General features: G+C 47.0%; 1 protein-coding gene across 10 annotated transcripts in view; it reads left to right on the forward strand.

Annotated features, from left to right (window-relative positions):
• AKAP13 (A-kinase anchoring protein 13) overlaps positions 1-18,719 on the forward strand; it is a 184,537-nt gene that overhangs the window by 110,329 nt on the left and 55,489 nt on the right. For 8 of the 10 annotated variants that reach the window (XM_079763884.1, XM_079763881.1, XM_079763883.1 and 5 more), the window contains 2 exons: positions 12,881-12,956; positions 16,473-16,609. In XM_079763884.1, the coding sequence (XP_079620010.1) occupies positions 12,881-12,956; positions 16,473-16,609 (213 nt within the window). Of the gene's footprint in view, positions 1-5,912; positions 6,666-12,880; positions 12,957-16,472; positions 16,610-18,719 lie in introns of those variants that run through there. The other 2 variants (XM_079763890.1, XM_079763882.1) reach the window with 2 other exon arrangements.

Genomic DNA, 18,719 nt, shown 5'->3' on the forward strand with positions numbered 1-18,719 from the left:
GCTCACCACCAGTCAGTGCTGCCAGTCATCTGACCCAGCACACACACATCTGAACAAGTTAGCAAAATGCTTCCATGAAACTTGGTCTCTAGTAATGCACCATTTTGTGCAGAGTATGTGTGTGTGTGTGTGTGTGTTGTTGTTGTTGTTAATCCTTACCCAAGGATATTTTTCCGTTGATTTTTAGAGAGAATGGAAGGGAGGGGGGAGACAGAGAGAACCATCAATGTGAGACACATCATTTGGTTGCCTCCCACAACTGAGGAACGTGCTGTAGACCAAATCAAACCTGCGACCCTTTAGTCTGCAGGCCGGTGCTCTATCCACTGAGCATACCTGGCCAGGCTGACACGTCCCATTTGTTGATAAGGTCCAATGTGCTCATGTCACTTGTTTGTAGTGAGCAGAGTAGAGATGCCCCTTTCCTCTAGTGCGTATCTCTGCACCCAGGAACCCATTTCAATTTACGAATGAAGGAGCTTCTGAATCTAGATTGCCTGCACTCATTAGATCTCGTCCTGAGAATGTAGTCTTACCTGAAAGAGTCTTTTCAGACAGAGATGGCTGTTTATTCATTCAAACAGGAACCATTTGGTGAAGGCGAAGGCCAAGAACCTGAAGGAAATCCAAAGAAATAGGAGCTACGTTGCTCAAGAGCCTTGTAGAACAGATTCCCAGCTAACTGTGCTGACCCGGGTGCTTCCAGTGTGACAGGAGTGCTCAGGGCTGGAGCATGGGCATGGAGGCGGCCAGGTGTGGGACGCAGGCTGAGCACAGTCATCTGACTGCGCAGCTGCAGTGCAGGAGGTCCGAGGAGAGGTGAGAAAAGGCCACAGAGGAGTCAGGCTGCTGGGCTTTTCTCCCAGAGTCCCGTCGGAGCGCAGCTCGGTGCTCTTTAGCCCAGTGCTCACTGCTATTCCAGCCTCTGGTGGGGATCGTTCAGGGCACCAGAAGTCCCGTCCAAATTAGGCACTTGGGGATTGGCCAGGAAAATAATCTATAAATATCTGCCTTTTATTACTTCTTTCCTTTTGCCTCAAATGAAGAGGCTTTTTTCTTCTTTTCCCAAGACTGACTCTTGCATCTGCGTTCCTGGTCCATGTTGACCTTTTTAAAGAACTACTGTTCCATGCCCGGCCGGCGTGGCTCAGTGGTTGAGCTTCGACCTATGAACCAGGAGGTCATGGTTCAATTCGCAGTCAGGGCACATGTCTGGGTTGCGGGTTCGATCCCTAGTAGGGGGCGTGCAGGAGGCAGCCGATGAGTGATTCTCTCTCCCTCTCCCTTCCTCTCTGAAATCAATAAAAATAATATTTTTAAAAAGGACATTTGGTGGGAAGAAAGATTTACAGAAGTCAGTTTAATGTAGACTCGTTTTCTGAGCTGTGTGCCCTGGTACAGCTGACTTAGACTCTGAGTGCGCGTTCTCCTTGTCTGTGGACAGTAACGTTTACCTCACAGCCTTTTTATGAGGAGCACGTGGAAGTGTACGTGTGGAAGCCCCCGAGAAGCAGGAAGACTCACTAGTGTTGTTACTAATGAATCTTGCCCCAGGACAGTGGTCGGCAAACTCATTGGTCAACAGAGCGGCAAGCCGAAGCTCGGGAGCCGCAGTTTGCCGACCACTGCCCCAGGAGGCCTTTCCTCGACGTGAAAGGATCCCGTCACTGCTTTTCCTACTGAGATTATGATTCTGCTGTCTCCCTCTCCTCCCTGCTCCCTCCTTTAATTTCACACGCAGTTGGTAATTTTAATAAAGCTTACCATTTGGGGGCTTGTTCCAGGGACCTGTCTCCTGTAAGGAGCACAAGTTTGCGAAGAGACCTTTTTAAAGCTTTGTCTTTCCTTATATTCTCCCATCTTAATTTCTTTTTGCCATAGTTAGCTCCCAGCTAAATTGTCTTAAGGTTTCTTCTTGCAAAGCCCTAGAGCAGTGTTTCTCAACCTTCCTGATGTCGCGACCCTTTAATCCAGCTCCTCGTGTTGTGGTGACCCCCGACCATACAATTATTTTCGTTGCTACTTCATAACTGTAATTTTGCTACTGTTATGAATCGTAATGTAAATATCTGTGTTTTCCCATGGTCTTAGGCGACCCACAGGTTGAGAACCGCTGCTGTAGAGCCTAAGACCATCGGAAAACACAGATATTTACATTACGATTTATTAATAGTAGCAAAATTACAGTTATGAAGTAGCAACGAAAATAATTGTATGGTCGGGGGTCACCACAACACGAGGAGCTGGATTACAGGGTCGCGGCATTAGAAAGGTTGAGACTCACTGCCCTCGAGGGTTAAAGCAATGGAGTGGCTTGCTGCTGTCTAGACTGATTTGAAAAGAGTAGCTGGTTGCTCACCCTTTAGGCCTTCCTCTTCTCCTGTCACTCTTTTAACCTGGGGATCTCCAATCTGCTGGTCAGAGAAATGCCAGGACCAGCAGTGCTGAGATGAAAAAGGAAACCGGAGATGGAAACTGCCTTTGCAGTCATTGTAAGTCATGTTCTCCTTTCTCCTGTAAGTACCAGACATCATATTCCAAGCAGACTGTTATTCTAAGCAGCCTGGAGTTGCTCAAGTGGAGGCTAATGTTTCACCTGTATTCTAGTAAATTTGGCCAACCAGTGTGCAACTCGGAATGAGTCACATGTTGAGGTTAATGAAATCATAGATTAATGAAAATTATCAACTGGGTTAGACCTTTCCTTCCTTCCCGTTTCATGTGAAAAGTGGAGGTGGCAGATGTAATTGTGCAAGAAAATACTGCAGGTTTTCTACAACAGGTTTTGAGCAAATTTCTCAGTTCCTATGAGCTAGCTATATGGCAGGTGATAAATATGTCTTAGTCTCAGTCTGATGGTATCAGATCAAGAAGGAATTTCAAGTATGATACAGTGTCCATACCCTCTCAGTTTTCAGTTTTGGAAACCTAAGTCCAGAGAGTCGGAGTAATTGTCCCAGGTTGCTAAGGGAGATAATGGCACACCCCAGAATGGAAAGAACCCTTGGTTTTCACCCTACCTGACGTTCCTGCAGAGACTAAATGAGTCACTGGTGAGTCACTTAACCAGGGCCCAGTCATATGCTGCTGTTCTGTTTACTGGCCTTGAGCATTCTGTTTGGATCCACAGCACACCCACTAGGTGGCGCCCTAACGCAGAACCGACTGTGGGACTCAGGGCTCTGCCCCAACTGGAACAAAAGGAGCCAAATAGAGGTGCCCTTTAGGAAGGTTAAATAATTCGGGTAAGGGGTTAGATCTTGTCGTTGAACAAACCAGGAGAGAATTTAATTCTTGAACAGAAATGCTATAAATTAAAATGCATAAAATACTGTTATTCTTCATTTTCTGGAATTTTAAGAACATATGTCGAGCCTGTGGTCTGAACAGACTAAAAGCACTGGTTCGTTCTTCTGTTGAGGAATTTGGAAGCCCTTGTTGCGGATAGAAGGACACAGAGAGAAGGAGGTATAATTAATCTTGTAAATAACTACTATTGTAAATAATACATAGATTATTACATAATTACAAGTTCCCAAAATTAAAGGAAAAAGGGAACATTCTCAAAATGAAAATTTGTAACTCTCAGCTCTAGTTTGGATTTGAAGTGATTGGTTGCGGCGTTTCAAAATTCTAACAGAATAACTGTTTAGCGGGTCCAGATGTTTTTGATTAAAACTTGGAATTGTCACCATCAGCAGCAAAAGCACAGGACTATGGAGTCTGTCTCCTGTTGGGGAGTGCCGATCCGATCCAGAGGGGAGAGAAAAACAGACTCTTCCCCACCCAGGGCATTTCTGCTCCAAGAAGGAACAGAATACGTAAAGACGAGTCTAGATCATTGAAATACATTTAAGTGTCCAGAAAAAGTAAGAAATCTCCATTCGCAGCGGGTAGCACAAAGCCAGCAGACAGTCAGAAATTAAAAAGGTTCATCTATATGTCTCAAAACAGCAATCTGGGCGATTTCAGATAATTATATTATTTTGAAGCAGATTCCTCTCTAATTATATAAACTTCGTGAGGACAGACCTTGTTATTTATTTTGTTTGCCTTCACTGCACGGCACAAAATAGCTGTTAAGTCAGTATAGATTATGTACATTGATGTCAATAGAGGAGGCTGGGCATAGAAAGGCTTTATTGTGATTAAAGCATCTGGTCCCTAGAGAGATGCCTGGGAACCTTGGAAACATTTGAATCTAATTAAAACAGAAGGGAGTGGCGGAGAGGAATAAACCATATTGAGGACAGAGGGGAGGCAGCTCTGTGTGCATATGGGGAGGGGAAAGAGTGCTGAATTATAGCTTGGCGAAAGCCCGTACAGAAAAGATAAATTATTACATTTTCCATACACTAAAGCCTAAAGGATCTTTCCGTTGGTGCCGCAGGTCACATAGTTTCAAAGTGTTTGTGAATTGCTGACCGGGTTCGCATCCTTTTGGTAATACTCCTGAGCAAGAATTTCATTTACAGCTTTTAATCTTCCCCCAATCATCGTGTTTCCACTGGTTCCCATCTGCACTGGGATGAGCAGCGCCCCTTGTTCACTGTCCTGGGGCATGTGGGGAGGGAGGCTGTCTGCTCTCCCGAAGCAGTGAGGGCGGGCAGTGAGGCTGGGGGACCGGGGCTTTGAGTGGCCGGAGCTGCAGCTGTGAGTTAGCATGGAAATGGAGAATGCTTGCCTCCCTGTCCTTTGAGCTAGTTAACAAGTGAATGCCTGGCCTGGGGAAATGGTGACTCATCAGACGTCTCTTCCCCCTGTACATACAGTTCCTGAAAAACCCCGTCTCCAGCTCTGCTTGCCATATCCATGGTGTTAAGTCTCTTTTCTTCCTTGCTGTTGTGGCATTTGAACCCCCTCATTCACACCCTCCAGGTGCAGCTAGGACACCTGGCCAGTTGAGGAAAGTCAGGCTAATGCCCCGGAGACAAATCTATTTCTTCTTTCTTTCTTCACTCTTTCTCCCTTTACTTCCCCCAGTTCCTCCTCCCTTCCTCCTTTCTCTCCCAAATCATTTTCAACCTCAGTGAGGGAATGTCTGGAGTGAGAGAGTGAATTCTGGAAGAGGTCTGGCCCGGAGAATGTTCCAACGGGTGGGGCTAACGAGGTCTCAAATAGTAAAAAACAGGCAAATGCGGTAGCGGCCACGTACAGGGCTGCACAAGGCTGCATGCATGTGAACGGGCGCTCTGAAGGCAGAGAAGCCCCAGCCAGGTGACTTCCTTCGTCACAAAGAGTGTTGACACATGTCCCCATTCATTTTCCTGCTTTCCTCTTTCATTCTCTTTAAAGCCCCCTTCTGACCATCGACCCCCCCAAAACATAAAAAAATAAAAAGCTGAACTCTTGGTGATTTTTAAACCTTGTCGGACACCTTTGTGGCCACTTCTGGATCCTAGAGAAACCACCCTGAAATGTTTGGCTCACATTTTTCTCACGTGAAATCATTGCTTTGCGTTTGGCAAGGAGCTAGCTGCTCCAGCGTGTGCCTTGGGTAGTTTCAATTTTCTGTACTTGGTGGAGAGATAAGCGTGTTGCACATGCTGGTGGTGTTCAGGGTGACATCCCCCTCCCTCCATTCCCCTCCTGCCCTGGCATCAAAGCATCTGGGCCGCCCGACAGAGCCAGCTCAGAGGGGACAGTTGGAGGAGGAGGAGGAAGCGGCTGGAAAAGGAAGCCTTGTTTTCCTCTCCTTCCTTCGCGGGTGAATCATGCTCCCACCGCTGCAATTAGGTTTTCGAGCCTCCAAGGCGGCTGGTGCGGAGCTGAAAGGGCAAGTCTTGACGTCCCTGTGAGTGAGGAGAAGGGGGGGGGAGTGCTGTGCTTGGGCAGGGCCAGCGCCCTAGAGGGGAGGGGGGAGGAGGGGCCTTTTCCTCCTTCTCCTCTGCTGTCATTACATATTTTCAACTTAAATCAGAACCCAGCCCTGCTGCCTGGGAGCAGACACGGACCTGAAAGGCTCTGGGCTTCAGACAGGCTCTCCAAGCTTCTGCTTTTTTCTTCCATAGAGAAAATTTTATTTTCCTGTCTCTCTCTTTATTTTTCTTTTAAAAGCAAGAACAGTTTAATGGGATTTTTTTTTTTTATGCCATCCCTTTGCAATAGAGTTGTCTTCCCTTTTTTTCTCTTTTTCTGACAAAGTACATACTGGATTTTTATTGCTTGCTTTCGTCTCTTCCCCCACGTGCGTCGGCCATTATGCTCAGCCAGTTCATTCTTAATTTTTCTACTGGAGTTATCACCAGTGATGGAAACAGCGTGTGCTTCTCTTTCAGCCAAGATCTGCATAAAGTATAGCACCAGGAGGCATGTATTGTTTATATTATGAATTATAAACTCATTATTCCAGTGCTCCGGAGTTGTCAGAAAGTTCTGGGTCAGTTCAAGGAAGTGGATTCTGCCGGGTTTCTGTTGAATTCGTTTCTGACCCGGTGAGGGCTCTGCACAGAGCGCTGTGTGGAAGGCCCGGTCCCCGGCAGCTCCCTCCCGGGGAGGAGCTTGGAACTCTGGACTGGCGGAGGGCGCTGGTCCCCAAGTCACCCCCGGGCACATCGGCACTGTTCCTCTCTGTGCTGGTCAGGATGTATGAGCGGCACAAGCGGCGCTACAGCCTGTGTGACATCTCCAAGGTGGACAGGACTGTGGACGTGGTGTTGCTGAAGGTAAGGCCACCCGTGCTCCGTTCCCACCTCTCGGGCTCTGTCCTCTGGAATGCCATAGCTGCGCCCTGGCCACCTGCAGGGAGAAGGGCTGAGGAGTATGTGTGTGGATAGGGGGGGTCCGGTTGGCGATTTTAGGATTCTTAAAGGAATATCTGGTCCTAGCTGAGCTGATGTGCGTCGGCCCGTGGACTTGAAGGGTCCAGGTTTAATTCCGGTCAAAGTTATGTACCTCAGTTGCAGGCTAAACCCCCCCCCCCCCCCCCCTTCCCCGTGAGTGTAGGAGGTAACCAGTCTATGTGTCTTTCTCTCATCAATGTTTCTCTCTCTCCCCCTCCCTTCACTCTTTCTAAAAATAAAAAAAATAAAATCAATGGGAAAAATATCCTTGGGTGAGGATTAATAAAATAAAGGACTATCTGAACAAAAACTGGGACTTGAGATTCAGCAGTGAGCCACTTACTGTTTAAATGTCACTGTACCTGCTTCAGAATGCATTCTTACTCCCAGGAGAACCTCCTAGTCTTGAAAATCTCAAAGGGAGAGATTCCTCCTTAGAGTTGCTCTTCCTGCGATGTCTGTCTGTCCCTCCTCCCTGTCATCGCTGCCCCCTCACCGCCCACCCTGCCCCCATCTGTCTGGGCATCTTTCTCCAGCTGCCTCTGTCTCCGCATCTCTGTCTTTTGTCTGAGCCTTTTCTGTGGCTCCTGCCATCTCTTCACTCACAACTCCTTGAAAGGTTCTCCGATCAGTGTATTTACCAGGTGGCGAGGTGGTGCTTTGGCTGGGCTGACTGCTTTTCAGGTCTAGCCTAGACTGTTGATGGCTGTTTGTTTGCTCAGTGTGAGGTGTCTAAGCAGGATGGGGGCGGAGCCTCTGGGTGGCTAATTGCTCACAGAAGGCATCCTGGGATCTAAAATTAGTAAGGACTGCTCCAGTCAGAAGTTGGGAGTCTGGGAATATTGGGTGACTTATGGCGTGCTTATTGGAAGGTTAGCAGTGTTCTGGCAAAAGCAGGGGAAATTGGAAGCTTCCCAAGTGGCTTAGAGATGCCGAACGGAACCTCAGTTCCCAAACTTGTGTGAGTGCGGAGCTGGGAAGTCCAGGCAAAGCGGTAATGCATTGCCCGGGTCCAGGAAATTGTGGAGCTATTGTATTGATTTATCAAGTCAGTCCATTGCTTGAGGCACCCTCATTGTTTCATCGGTCCATTGAGGCCAATAATGGGCCCAGAAGAATCGACAGGAGCCAGTGAAATACCACACTGGACAGGGGCTGGTGCAGGAGTGTGATGGTGTCATTGTCCCTCTGTCCTCGCTACCAGGTGGTGGTTTGACCTGCCAGGCCTAGCCTGGGAGCAGCTGGGCACTTGGCATTTTGAAGTTGCTCTAAGATAGTATTCATTTTAGTTTCTCTGAAATGTGATTTCCTTTATGAAATCATACTCATGTTTTAAAACGTTTGTCCTCAGATACTTGGGAGAGCCTAGTGTTTAGGACCTCTATATGCTTGACTCTCCATGATTTTACATGTCTGGGGGGAGGGGAGGAGGGAAAAGGACAAGAGGAAGGGGAGATAGATCTCAGTCTCACAGGAACATCATACATTTAAAAAATGCTAAAATGTGAGGAACTCTGGGCTCGACCTGGGCGTGGAAACTATGTGGAGCAAAATCACAGGCTTACTGGCCTCAGATGCGATTTTACAGTTTCATTTTTTTAAATATTTGCATTGATTTCAGAGAGGAAGGGAGAGGGAGAGAGAGAAATATCAATGATGAGAGAGAGTCATGGATCGGCTGCCTCCTGCACTCCTCACACTGGGGATGGAGCCCGCAACCTGGGCATGTGCCCTGACTGGGAATCGAACCATGACCTCCTGGTTCATAGGTCGATGCTCAACCACTGTGCCATGCCTGCTGGGCAAACCCTATTTTAGATCAAGATCCTTCTCAGGTGATGACATTAAAAAAATAAAAAAACTGATCCCTACAGGCTAAGAATATGCCTGTCACACCAAGGGGAAGGTGTTTTAGAAAGCGAGAACAGCAAGTAAAGGCCCCGCAGTGGGAGGGAGCTGGCTGGCCCATGTGACAGGAGCATCCTGAGTAAGTGGGGAGTGGCAGGGAGCTGGAGGCGGAGTGGGGACCTGACAAAGCAAGGTCTTGACAGCCATGGTGAGGAATTGGCTTTGTTTGGATACAGCTCTTCTCAGTTTATGTTGACACAGGATCTTCTGACTGTGTGGGCATCAGTTGGGCTGCCATCGTGGTAGTCCGGGCACGATAAATGGTTTCGTGGTCACAGTGGGAAGAAGTGGATGGATAGGAGATACAGGCATTCAGTTTTTACATTCCTAGTCTCGTTTTACTCACGGAAAAACAGATTCCGATAGTCCGTCATTTTCTGAAGGTCTCATGGCTCATACCCGTTAGCTGGTAGGATGCAGCCCCAGAACCGATTGCTTTCAAAGTCCATGTTTGTTCTTGCTATCCTAGACCTTTTCTCTGAGGCGACCAGTCCTTTTATCACATGAATATGCATGTCAGTTGTTATTTCCATGTATAAATGCATACCTTTTCTGTCTTAGACCTTTCATGTGGGGAGAAGTCCTAGAAGCTACACCACCACTTCTTTCTCAGGACAGCGCCTCCTGTGAAAACGTTGGGCAGGTGCACCAGCTCTTACACTTGCAGTTTCTCACACACTTTGTAGCAGATTTTCCCCGTAATTCTTAAAAAATTATTCAGAAGTGCTCTCCAATTATCTTGCATTTTGAATTTCAGTATCTTTAATCAGTGTTTTTTAAAAATAATGGTATTGGGTATACTTCAGATCTCAAGTGATCATGTGTATGTTTGCAATCCACTTTTATCTGTGGAAGTTTGCTTTTCATACTGAGGAGCTTGAAATTTTTTCATATGTTCACTAGACATTTCTAAGCACTCAGAGCACTGTCCCTGATTCAGATTAAATACTTGGTAAGGCCCTGGCTGGCATGGTTCAGTGGTTAGAGCGTCAGCCCTCACATGGAAGAGTTTCATTCCCAGTCAAGGCCATGCACCTGGGTTGCAGGTTCGATCCCACCCTCACTCCCAAGTGGGGCGTATGCAGGAGACAACCAATCGATGTGTCTCTCTTCTGTTTCTCTCCTCTTCCCTCCCTTCTTTCCACTCTCTCTGAAAAGCAATGGGAAAAAATATCCTTGGGTGAGTATTAACAACAATAAAAATACTAGGTATTTGCTAATTGAATGAGTTAATCTTTTAAGATTTGTAAGTGTGGATTCATAAGCATCACTTTATATAAACTCTATTTAGTTACTGATAAGGTATAGACATCACAGAGATGAAGTATGACAATCATCATAAAATTGAGATTTTGAGCCCAGCGTTTTGGTATTACACATTTACAGCTCCAGTCCCTTCCATTGGCATCCTAACACTCCACTGTAGGTTAGCTTCAAAATTCCCATCCTTATGTACCCACACTTTGTTGGCTTATTCTGCACTCTGGTCTCTCTCCCCTTTGTCAGGTCTGTATAGTTTCTGGGTAGTTCTTCTGCATCGGCCTTAGATTTCCCTGAGGCTACGTACATTGGTCTTTATCGTCACGGCAGCTCTTGTTCCCATCATCAACCCCAACATCCCAGATCTTACTTCCTTTCTGAATCCCCCCTAAATAATAACACATAAGCTGGTAGTATCCTTGTCACCTCCCCCTCGGTCCCCCATCCAAGTCTACACACACACATTGCTCCTCCCCCTGTGTGACAGTCCTTTGGTTACTCTCTCCTAATGCACATGACCTTGGGCTCCTGGGGTCAATGGTTGGCATTTATAAATCACATGCTCAAACTGGGATGTGTAATATTTTTAATTGTTAGCAGAATCCCCTAGGTATCTGCTGCCTCTTTTCCTCAACTCCTTTAGTTAGCTAGTGAATGACAGGAGCTTTCGCCCAATGCAGTTCAGTAGCTGACTCACGATAAGCATTCCTGAGGCCATTCTCAACACAAGAGGACAGCAAGGATCAGAAATTTGGCAGAACTAGCATCCCAAAAAGAAGAGGGTCAGAACCGAGGATTAACTGGTGATTGAACCGGTGTAGTCCGGGGGCCACTTCTGTTCTACTATAATTTTGGGTACTGTTTTCTCACGTGTTTGATGAGCATACTTTGTAGCTGGTGATTAACACTTTGTAGCCAGTAATTCAGAGTTGCGGGTGGCTGGCTGAAAGATTTGCAACCACGTTTTGTTTGCACTGGATGAAAGCGGTTACAGAGGATCCCCTCCCCCCTATTCATGATGTTCGCAGGCCACTTGACCTCACAGCTAAAGCCGAAGGAGTGGTTTGTCTTTAACGCCAGTGTTATTTTCCAGAGAAATGTGCATGCTTGGAAAGCTGGCTTGCTCTAAGAGACTTGCACATGGTCTTTAATGAAAGATACGGGGGCTGAGGACTGAAGATAGCCACGGCATCTGCTCCGTGACAGTCTGATTCCCTGAAAAGACTGACTCAAGTGTTGGCTCCCATGTCCGGATGGTGGGTTTTGCTTCCTTTTGTTCCGAGTTGGAGCTCTGGCTGGATCTCCTGAGACAGTTGCAGAGGAAGTCAATACGGGCAGGGGCTGGGAAGGCTGGGTGTGACCGTGGGCTGTGTTATTAGGATGTTCGGATATAAACAGTAGCAGACGCGCTGCCAAAAACACAAGCCAGCTCCCTCTGCGCTGAAAATATGTACAGCTCTATTTTCAGACTGATGGGAACACAGCGTGGGTGTGGTTTACGTAATCGCAAGGGGTCCCAGGGAATGAAAAGTAACGCGTGGGCGGGGTTGGGGCGAGGGTTCTGGCATTTCTTCGGAAGGAACGTCTCTTACCCCTGTGGCACGTGCACCAGAACTCAGGATGTTGAATACCTGCAGTGGCCATGATCTTTTTGTCATGGAGACGATATGAACAAAAGACTAACTTTGTTTTTTTATTTAAAGATTCGTGAATGTGGCCAGAGCCAGAAACTCTGTTTTGGTGACTTATCCCTCCAAAAGTTACGAATATTTAATGGCCAAGTTTCTGTTTTCCTCATTTTGAACTACTTGCTCAAAAATTTGTGAATGATCTTGAACTATTCCTTCCTCAGCCCATTCAGTCTGTTGTCAATCCTGTATTTGCCTAATGGCTAACAGAGTCTATCAGGGGAAAATCGGGATAGAGGGGATCATCACCATCTTTGTTTTTCTCTTAAAACTCAAGTTAGTAGTAGTCTCAACACTGTTGTTTCTTTCTGTTGTGTCTCCTAATCCTAATTTGGCCATCAGAATCTTCGTCTCAGAGCTGGCTAAGAAGGGTGTTGATAGTACAAAGAACTGGCTTATTTGTTAATGTAAAAACCCCAGTCTCAGAGGCCACCTTTTGGAAAGGAGACTAACATGACAACAGATGTGCTACATGTATGTACTCAGAGCCATTCTTCGTTCCTGTTTCTACACCTTGGGGCTTTTATGCCCCTCACACACATCTAAGGACAAGGTCTCTAATCTGGGTTATAATGATATGCAGTAAAATTGTCCATAGTATTTCTTGGTTATCTTTTCAGTGTCTATAGGTTCTGTGATAATGTCCCCCTTTAATTTCTGGTACTGGCAGTTTGTAACTTTTGTTCTTGTTCAGCCTAGCTAGAGTTTTATCAATATCATTGATCTTTTCAAGGAAATCACCTTTTGATTTTTATTTATTTTATTGTTTCTCTCTTTTCTACTGCATTGATTTCTGCGAAATATGATCTATCTCCCATGCACACTCCAAAAGAATGTGTTCTGTTATTATTGCGGGAAGTGCTCTGTATGTTTGTTAGATCAAATTGGTTGATAATGTCTTTCAAGTTTTCTGTATCCTTACGGATTTTATGTCTACTTGTTTTAGCAATTACGGAGAGAGGAGTGTTAAAATCTCTAATGGTAATTTAAAAATTATATTAGATTTAATAAAAATGACTTATATGCCTAAGTTTTATCAAAAATCTCCCAGAGCATTAATTATCGATTGCCTTGTGTGTATTGTGTAAAGGTATTTTTGTCTTAAAATAATTTTACCCACTTTGCAGTAAAGTTTTAAAGAAAAAGATGGGAGTGATGGAGCAGTGTATGCACTTGCAGCTGCTGGAAAAGCGTCCCACCTGGCCCCACTGTCTGAAACTCAGTCTGCTTTTCCTCCTTCAGATAAACCGGGAAAGCTGGTGCACCATTGAGCCGTGTGCTGATGGAGCCTCCCTGTTGGCTCCCACACAGAGCCCAGGTAAGCAGGGATTTCCCCTTTCCGAATTGCTTGAGCCCCAGTGTCCACAATGCACCTATTCTACAGCCACCAACACCAGGTCGTTCGATTTAGAGATCTGTTCTTCCTTAGCGTGATAGACAATAACATAATAAAATTTCTCAATCCAGTAAAACTATAAATACATATTGTGAAGGACTAAATCTGTGGCTCTCAACCATAGCTACACATTGGAAGTATCTTGGCAGGGTTGAGCGATGGGGGCATGGGCAAAAAGGTGAAGGGGATCGAGAGGTGCAACCTTAGAGTTACAACGTAAGTCAGTCATGGGGTGTAATGGACAGCATAGGGAATACGGTCAGTGATACCGCAACAACTTGGTACCGCGACCGATGGTTACTGGAGTTCTCATGGTGATCGCTTTGTAAGGAATACAAATATCAGATCACTGTGTTGTACACGTGAAACGAATATAACATTTTATGTCAACTGTAATTAAAAACAGCTTCACATTCCAGAATGAAAAATTTTTTAAAAAGTATCTTGGGAGCGTTAAGGTACATGGATGCCTGGGTCCTACCCCAGAGAGTCTGATTTCCTTGCTCTGGGGGGTGTGGCCTGGGCATCACACTCTTTGAAAGTTCCTTTGGTCGCTCCCCCGTGCAGCCAGCCATTAAGAACCGTAAACTTTGCAAGTATTGTCAGGAACTGAGTCTGTCCCTAAGTGCTCAGGAGGTCTCAGGAACAACACACGAGGGTGTAATGCGCTTAGGACCTGGCTTGGTAATAACACAGCACGTGGCTGTGGTTAGTTAGGAGTCCCGGGCTGTTTACCCAGGTGTAGCCAACAATTCACAGTGACGAAGGCACGTTCCCTCATGTCGCTGTGCCCCATTGTCTCTGACCTCCCGAGCATCACCAGCTTTTCTTACCGGGTGTCATCCGAATGCCTTGGTGTCATCTGTAACCCATTGCCTGTCCCTGCAGCTGCCATGAACACTGGCTGATTACATTCTGGCCTCTTAAGTCTACATTACCCCCCAAAACTTGTTTACCTTTCCAGATTTTAATAACCTGCTTTGAAAACTACAGAGGCGTCATTTACAGGCCTTTCTAGAAACCATTTGGCTGTGGTTGTACTGCAGTAGTCTTACATTTAAAGACGCACTTCAGCCCGGCCTGCATGGCTCAGTGGTTGAGCATCAACCTGTGAACCAGGAGGTCATGGTTCGATTCCGACTACGGGCACATGCCGGGGTTGTGGGCTTGATCCCCAGTGTGGGGAGTACAGGAGGCAGCCAATCCATGATTCTCTCTCATCATTGATGTTTCTTTTCTGTCCCTCTCTTCCTCTCTCTGAAGCCCATCAAAATGTATTAAAAAAACCACACAAACTTTTAAAGACGAACTTCAATCCTCTTTCTCCAGAGGGTTTTCCTACTGATTCTCAACTGAGTTCACTCCAAAGAAAGTGTTGGAAATAGACGTGCAAAATGTTTTTCTCTACCTTTGTCACACGTGGAGAAAGCGGTTAAAGGACATTAACAGGCTGTAGTTGTGTTTAGGGCCTCTCATGTTATAAGATTGACCCTGTTCAGGTGCAGCTGAAACGGCCCCGGTCCAGCCCCTTAGAACCTTTTATCTAAAAGTTTCCCCTTACTTTATCCCATAAGCTGTCTGGGGCTTTTTCTTAAAGTGTAATTATTCCCAGCCACCCAAGCAATGAACTGTCTGTCCTGTGAAGGGGGAATGAGGTTGCCTCACAGTCTGAATATTCACAGGAGCTTCTCCATGTGCTGTAGTTTCATTTACTTGTTTAAAGAAATGATCTTGAATTTTGTTGACACCCCCCGCCCCCCCCCCCACCCCGCTCCTACTCCATCCCTGAACATACCCCTTTCGTGTTTTTAAACTTCAGCTTAATAAAATCCAACATCTGGTTTATGCTTCTGAACTTCAGACATGAGGTTTTTTACTTTCAGGCATAGTTTTTCTGGTGAATTCTAGGCAGGTTTTCTTCTTTTGCTTCATGAACACAGCGCAGGGCAGCAGTAGTGTCCAACTACTGCTGCTAAACAAATGAGAGAATATCTTTTAAAACTACTTTGTATATTTTTAAATTCTGGGAAAGTAAATGCAAGAAAGCACTATGCTGAGCCCAGTGAGTGCTGCTGGAATGTTCCGACCCTACCCTACCCCGACTATCATTTGTTGGCATACATATAATTTTATACCCAGGTGACTAGATAGCGTCTTTACAAGTACTCGTTTGGCTAGCTGTGAAAAAGCTAATGGCTCAGGACACAGAAGTCGGTGACATTTGTAGAAGGGTCATAAAACGGGTCTGGCCCACCTCACGGCCTCCTGACTCCAGGCTTCTTGAGTCACACGTTACAGGTCGATGGAGCCCTAACTTCGTTAGACATGCTGAGCACACGCCTGTTGTGTGCTGAGGGGCAGGGCTCCGATGGCTGTATATGTAAATCATTTCTAACTGTCGCTACAGCTATTTCAGGGGGCTCCCCATCACCCCATGTCACTGGCGTGGAAGTGGGGACTTGAGGGGGTTAAGTGGCTTCATTAGGAAGGGGACACGCAGGAAGAAAGGAAAGATTTTATTCATGTTGACAATTTACCACACACGTGAGGTGGGGTGTGGGTTAGCTTGCCTTTAACCCTCCCTCCCCCCATTTGCGGGGTTTCCTAACGGCTTAAAGTCCTTTCCTTCCTTCCTCCCTGTTCCCCTGCTCTGCCCCCTCCCCGGCTCAGCAGGCACCAGCACCTCCCACAGTGACGCTCCTCGCCGTGGTCGCCTGGGCCAGCGTCCCCGCGGTGCGGAGCTCTGTTCGGGGGCAGCTGCTGCGGGGGCTGCCCCGGGTCCTCCCGTGGCTTTTCCACTCGAATGGCCAGGGCTGGTGCTCTCCAGGCCGGAGCCGGGACGTGCTCTGCTAGGCTGCCAGCCGGCCTGCCGGGGCTCAGCACGGGCTGGGACAGCCCTTCCCTTCCTGCCAGCCCCCGTTTTCCCTCGGCCACGGGGCGGGGTTTTTGATTTTTCCACGGGTGGAAGGAGTGGAAAGCTCACACCCACCCGCTCCACCCAGGGTACCATACTCTCTGAAGTGTGTGTGTGGGTGTGTGTGTGTGTGGGTGTGTGTGTGTGTGTGTGGCGGGGCACTCCAGAAGACCCGTGATTTTTGTTTTTTCTTATTGATTTCAGAGACAATGGGAGAGGGCGAGAGAGAAATATCAGTGATGAGAGAGAATCATGGATCCGCTACCTCTTGCACGCCCCCTACTGGGGATGGAGCCCGCGACCCAGGCATGTGCCCTGACCGGGAATGGAACTGTGACCTCCCGGTTCATAGTCAATGCTAAACCCCTGGGCCCCACTGGCCGGGCGACACAACATCTTGTTACTTTAGGAGGCTCAGCCCATTGGCCGCCCCGTTTAGTGAAGCCCCACACCCCCTGGTCTGACCGCTGGAAGGAAAAGAAACGGACTTTTTAACGTAGTGATCGAATCCGCCTCTTTTTCAGAATGTGAGAACTTCCTGGATGTCGGGCTGGGCCGGGGGTGTGCCCCCACACAAGGAGACCTTAAAAGAGAATCCGGGAGTGACTCCGACCTCTTCCACTCGCCCAGTGAGGACGTGGACAGCGTCGTCTTCTCCAAGGTACGCCTGCGGCTTCGCTGAGTGGCGCCTGGCGGGCCTCTCTGGCTCTGCCGTGGTCCCTGCCCGAGCGGTGTCGGGGTCCCTCAGAGAAGGGGCGCCAGGTCCCCAGGGGCTTCGGACAAGGCATAGGCCTCTTTATTTTCTGCAGCATCATGGCAAGAACTGGAAGTGAATGGAGTCAGATGACAATGAGGACTTGTCCGTGGGCAGGAAGGACCGCGGCCCAGGCTGCATGATGTCATGTGTATAAACTAACCACAGAGTCATTCTGATTAATGTGCTTAGGCCTGGGGCTCACTGCGGAGCTGGGTGATGTCAAGCGGCTTAATTGGAACTTTCTAGATCTCTGCTAGGGAGCCCAGGCTTTCTCTGTGAAAAGCCCAGCCCAGCCACATGAATCACCTCGTGTTTTTCTTATAATTTGAGGCCCTCTAAGGGTGGAGGTGGCTTCCTTTTTTTTTTTTTTTTTGGCACCTAGTTGCATCGAGTTCTGCTTTGCTTCCTAAGAAAACCAGAGGCCTTTCCCGCGGCAGGGTCGGCACCAGCAGCCAGCTCTGTGCCTGCAGGAGTCTGTGCAGCGAGGGGGTGGGGCAGGCGAGGCCTGTGTGACGGTTCCTGGTGACTTTGGGGCAGTGACGGGAGCAGTTGTGCCAGTGGGTAGATACATTCTCCAGGCCCGCGTGGTGGTGCCATTGCAAAGTTATGATAGAAGCATGGAGACTTGACCGGCCGGCATGGCTCCGTGGTCGAGCGTCAACCTATGAACCAGGAGGTCACGGTTCTATTCCCGGTCCGGGCACATGCCTGGGTTGTGGGCTCGATCCCCCAGTAGGGGGCGTGCAGGAGGCTGCCAGCCATGATTCTCTCTCATCATTGATGTTTCTCTCTCTCTCCCTCTCCCTTCCTCTCTGAAATTAAAAAAGAAAAAGAATGGAGGCTTTAACCCTTTGCACTCGCTTGCTTTTTTCTCGATTCCTTTATTCTACTCGGGATTTAATTTTTTAAATACCCCAGATTTTACAAAGCGTGGCAGTAGAATAAAAAACTAGAGTTTTTTTTTTCATACAAACTTATTTATTTGGATTTTTTTATATTTCAAATTATTGATACATTCAAAGAGTATAAAAAGAGCTGCTACCGATGCTAACCGTGTCGAGTCACACTCGACATCCGAGTGCAAAAGGTTAACGTTTGGGGGTTCTGGTCCACAACGTATTCAAGCCTCTGTGAGTGACCTTCAGACACTCTCACTGCTGCCCGAGCGGCCCTGTGTCCATTTGGCCTTCCCTGACTTTCCTCCTGGCTCCTTTCCCGTGTGCTCCGCATCTTCTCCAGGGGCTTGCAAAGATTTATGGAGCTTCAGGGTTCCTGTCGTCGTTGCTCAGAGTGGATGGTTGACTCGAGAGTGTGTCAAGTAAAAATTCCACATACTTGGGAAGGTCTGTCCTTTTCTGAAGTTATTTAGGAAGAGGGAAACCAATAGCATTTTAAAAAACACACACAAAAAAACAGAATTTGGGTAATTTTCACTATAATCTTGAGGTTTTCATTATAAGGACTTCTCAAGTCTCCTCCACCTGTACCACCAGTCTCCTGCCCCCTTACCCCCCCCCCCCCAACACACACACACACACACACACACACACACACACACACACACAATCTCTGCGGAATGCCATTCTGGAGATGCTGATCTTTGAAAATAAATTGCTTTTGTCTGAGATAAATATATTAGATAATATCTCTACATTCCAGCTTTAAGTTTGAATCATCGCTAATCCCTGATTGGTGTCATGGATACGCACGTGTTCTGTTAAACGTTTAAGTGTGCAGTAAAAAACCTGATAAAAATGGAAAAGTCTTCGCTCCTAGTGCATGACACTTTCCCTGGATGTTACCATCTCTACAGAAGGGTAGTTATTTCTGCTCCCTAAATTGAATGATTTTCCTAGCTACGCAGAATTAGCATCTGATATGTTTTACCGGCTTTTCAAACTGCCAAAAGCATTTATAAGATTGTTCACACCAATGGCCAGTGCTAGATTTAGTTTTTTTCAGGATGACCAGATAGGTACAATTTTTTAAAAATATATATATTTTTTTTATTGAT

Source organism: Cnephaeus nilssonii (assembly GCF_951640355.1).
Source record: "Cnephaeus nilssonii genome assembly, chromosome: 24".
NCBI classification, from domain to species: Eukaryota; Metazoa; Chordata; class Mammalia; order Chiroptera; family Vespertilionidae; genus Cnephaeus; species Cnephaeus nilssonii.